This window comes from Colobus angolensis, unplaced genomic scaffold, assembly GCF_000951035.1.
Source record: "Colobus angolensis palliatus isolate OR3802 unplaced genomic scaffold, Cang.pa_1.0 Scaffold65, whole genome shotgun sequence".
Classification (NCBI taxonomy): Eukaryota; Metazoa; Chordata; class Mammalia; order Primates; family Cercopithecidae; genus Colobus; species Colobus angolensis.
Genome location: NW_012120154.1, coordinates 3,556,617 through 3,556,989, shown reverse-complemented (window position 1 = coordinate 3,556,989; position 373 = coordinate 3,556,617). Strand labels below are relative to the sequence as shown.

Sequence of the window (373 nt, the reverse complement as noted above, 5' to 3'; positions counted from 1 at the left end):
CCTCTCCCCTGTCCTCCCCCAGGGAGATGGGGAAAGGCCCTAGCTGAGACCCTCACTTACTGGTGGCTTGAGGCTTGAACTGCTCCCGGCTGTAGGCCCCATTGGCTTGGCACATGTTGGCAGGCCGGAGGTGGGGACGGGCTGTGAGGATGGGAGGCAGGTAGATAGGCGAGGCTATTTGCTTGGAAGGTAAGACCCTCTGGCTGGATGTTGGGCTGCACTGTAGGGGCAAAGCATCTCCTTCTGGGGAATGAAGAGTGGGGGTGGGAGGACCCACATGGCTTTATTTATTTATTTATTTATTTTTTGAGACGGAGTCTCGCTCTGTCACCCAGGCTGGAGTGCAGTGGCCAGATCTCAGCTCACTGCAAGC

General features: G+C 56.8%; 1 protein-coding gene across 5 annotated transcripts in view; it reads right to left on the bottom strand.

Annotated features, from left to right (window-relative positions):
* The window catches only part of LOC105527791 (chromosome unknown open reading frame, human C22orf23), a 12,357-nt gene that overhangs the window by 3,052 nt on the left and 8,932 nt on the right, over positions 1 to 373 (bottom strand). For all 5 annotated transcript variants that reach the window (XM_011964250.1, XM_011964245.1, XM_011964248.1 and 2 more), the window contains one exon: positions 61 to 243. In XM_011964250.1, the coding sequence (XP_011819640.1) occupies positions 61 to 243 (183 nt within the window). The remainder of the gene's footprint in view (positions 1 to 60; positions 244 to 373) is intronic.